The sequence below is a fragment of the Anarrhichthys ocellatus genome, unplaced genomic scaffold, assembly GCF_004355925.1.
Source record: "Anarrhichthys ocellatus isolate YVR2014 unplaced genomic scaffold, GSC_Weel_1.0 scaffold1762, whole genome shotgun sequence".
Lineage (NCBI taxonomy): Eukaryota > Metazoa > Chordata > Actinopteri > Perciformes > Anarhichadidae > Anarrhichthys > Anarrhichthys ocellatus.
The window spans coordinates 7,449-9,838 of NW_022281736.1; the positions used below are offsets into that span (position 1 = coordinate 7,449).

At 46.8% G+C, this 2,390-nt stretch overlaps 1 protein-coding gene across 1 annotated transcript in view; it reads right to left on the reverse strand.

The window, feature by feature from the left end:
* LOC116377850 (protein NEDD1-like) overlaps nucleotides 1-1,900 on the reverse strand; it is a gene marked incomplete at its 5' end in the record, with an annotated part of 4,534 nt that extends 2,634 nt beyond the window's left edge. Inside the window, 6 exons of the mRNA XM_031839599.1 lie at nucleotides 147-339; nucleotides 420-574; nucleotides 874-963; nucleotides 1,056-1,106; nucleotides 1,210-1,338; nucleotides 1,783-1,900. Of these exons, the coding sequence (XP_031695459.1) occupies nucleotides 147-339; nucleotides 420-574; nucleotides 874-963; nucleotides 1,056-1,106; nucleotides 1,210-1,338; nucleotides 1,783-1,900 (736 nt within the window). The remainder of the gene's footprint in view (nucleotides 1-146; nucleotides 340-419; nucleotides 575-873; nucleotides 964-1,055; nucleotides 1,107-1,209; nucleotides 1,339-1,782) is intronic.
* Nucleotides 1,901-2,390: the final 490 nt, after the last annotated feature.

Below are 2,390 nucleotides of genomic sequence, written 5' to 3' on the forward strand. Positions count from 1 at the left end.
TTAGAGACCAGGAACCAGGGTCAGTAAGACCCTTTAGAGACCAGGAACCAGGGTTAGTAAGACCAGTTAAAGACCAGGAACCAGGGTTAGTAAGACCCTTTAGAGACCAGGAACCAGGGTTAGTAAGACCAGTTAGAAACCAGTACCTGCAGTGGTGCTGGCTGAAGCTCCCTGGACAGGAGACTCGTAGCTCAGCTGAGTTTGAATCCCATTGGCTCTCCTGAGGCCAGGCTCTGGAGTGAAGAAGGGCGGGGCCGGCTGGATGTGATTGGTCAGCTGAGGTGCTGTGGGCGTGGCCGGACCCTCCCCCTCCAGGCTGGAGTTGCTGGTCTTGTCAGACTGTCAATAAAGAGCGTGTTGTTGTTTGAGACACACTCCACTCTATAATAATACACTAGATTGACGTCAGAGGTCAGCACCTTTCTGGAGTCACATGGTTCGGCTGCAGCAGCAGTGATTGGCTCCTCCTCTCTGATTGGGGGCGGGGTCTGGTAGACAGACAGCGGGCTGTAGCAGCGGGCTGCAGCGCCTATCAGTGGCGTTCCTAGGGGGGTCTTACGGTGGGAGGTCACATCTGGATAATAATTCATGTGAAGTCTGAATGAAACTGAAACTAACATTTAATTGTTTCTTTTCAAGACTGTAAGAATCCTTAAAGAATCAACATGGATGCAGCAGAACCAGAGATTTGTCTTTTTTATTCCACACAATCTTCTTCTTCATCGAAACCTGCTGCCTACATTACCCACAATGCAATTCTTCCTTGTGGTGTGTTATGCTCGTCAGCAACTACTGTAACTACAGAAACCAGGGACAGACAGACCAGTTAGAAACCAGGGACAGACAGACCAGTAGAAACCAGTAGAGTCTGACCTTCTCTGACTGGGGAGAAGATGTCCAGACTGGCCCGACCGATGACCTGCTGACCCTCCCCTTCTCTGGGCAGCATCTCCAAACTGGTAGCTATGGAAACACAGCATCAAGGTTAGTTCAGAACCAGAACCAGCAGCAGAACCAGAACCAGCATCATTATCCAGACCGACTTCCTGCCGTACCGTGTGTCCTCCCAAACGGAGTGTCTCCGGTCGTCCCCTGGGACCGAGAGTCTGAACAGAAAGAAGAGCTAAAGGTTTGATGTCTTTTACAGTTTCTACATGTACACAGCTGGTGATCTGGATCAAGGGGTTTGTTAAAGGTCCAGGTTCTGACCTTCCCGAGCAGGAGAGAAGACGTCCAGACTGTTTCGTCCGACGTTGCTGAACTTCTCCACCACAGGAAGGGGCTCCGCCCCCTGCTGGCCTTCAGCCTCCCGGGACATCGGATCTGGACCAGCGCCCCCTGCTGGACACACAACGCAGCTAACGGATAATTGTAGGGGTGGGAAAAAACCATAGATACAGCAAAGTATCGCGACATTTTGTGTGTACATTGGCTTTACTCGGCAGAACTGGAGGTTGTTGGACTCCCAGTATCACTCTTTCATTAAATAAACTATTCATATTGGAAATACAAATGAAACCTTTTGGTAACAATGTCTTTTTTCAGTCTTTTTCTGGTGCAGTTGTGGATAAAGTTAACAGGACTGGCAGGAAGTTAGTCAAAACAAAGATGGTGTGTTGGTCTGCTAGGCTGATAAAACTACTTTCATTTAAAAATGATTATGAGACAAACAGAGTGAACACTTTATCTCATTAGATAAAATAGATGTTGGAAAACTGCATCATAATTTATCTCAATAAATGTCATTATCAATGCATGTGTGTTGTAATGACACGAACCCACCTGTACCTGTCACCTGTCTGAGGGGGGCGGGGCTTGTGCCAGGGGCGGGGTCTGTCTGGCTGTTTGACAGCTTGATGGAAGATCTCTTGACAATCTTGGTGGAGCCCAGTTTACTAGACTGGAGCAGAAGAAGGAGGAGGAGGAGAAGAAGAAGACAAACAAGAAGGAGGAGGAGCAGAAGAAGACAAAGAAGAAGAAGGAGAAGGAGAAGAGGAAGATGAATTTACTGACTTTAACTCTAACAATGAAAAACGTTTGTAAAAGACGAGGTTGTTTAAATCGTGGAGCTCATGAATGAATCTGAAGAAACATCTCAGACAACAATATTGCTCACTGGTCTGATCGCTGTAGTACATTGTGTTTACTAGTGTTACTCTGTGGTACTTTGTGTTTACTGGTGTTACTTTGTGTTTACTGGTGTTACTCTGATGGTACTTTGTGTTTACTGGTGTTGGTCTGATGGTACTTTGTGTTTACTGGTGTTGGTCGGTGGTACTTTGTGTTTACTGGTGTTACTCTGATGGTACTTTGTGTTTACTGGTGTTACTCTGATGGTACTTTGTGTTTACTGGTGTTGGTCTGATGGTACTTTGTGTTTACTGGTGTTG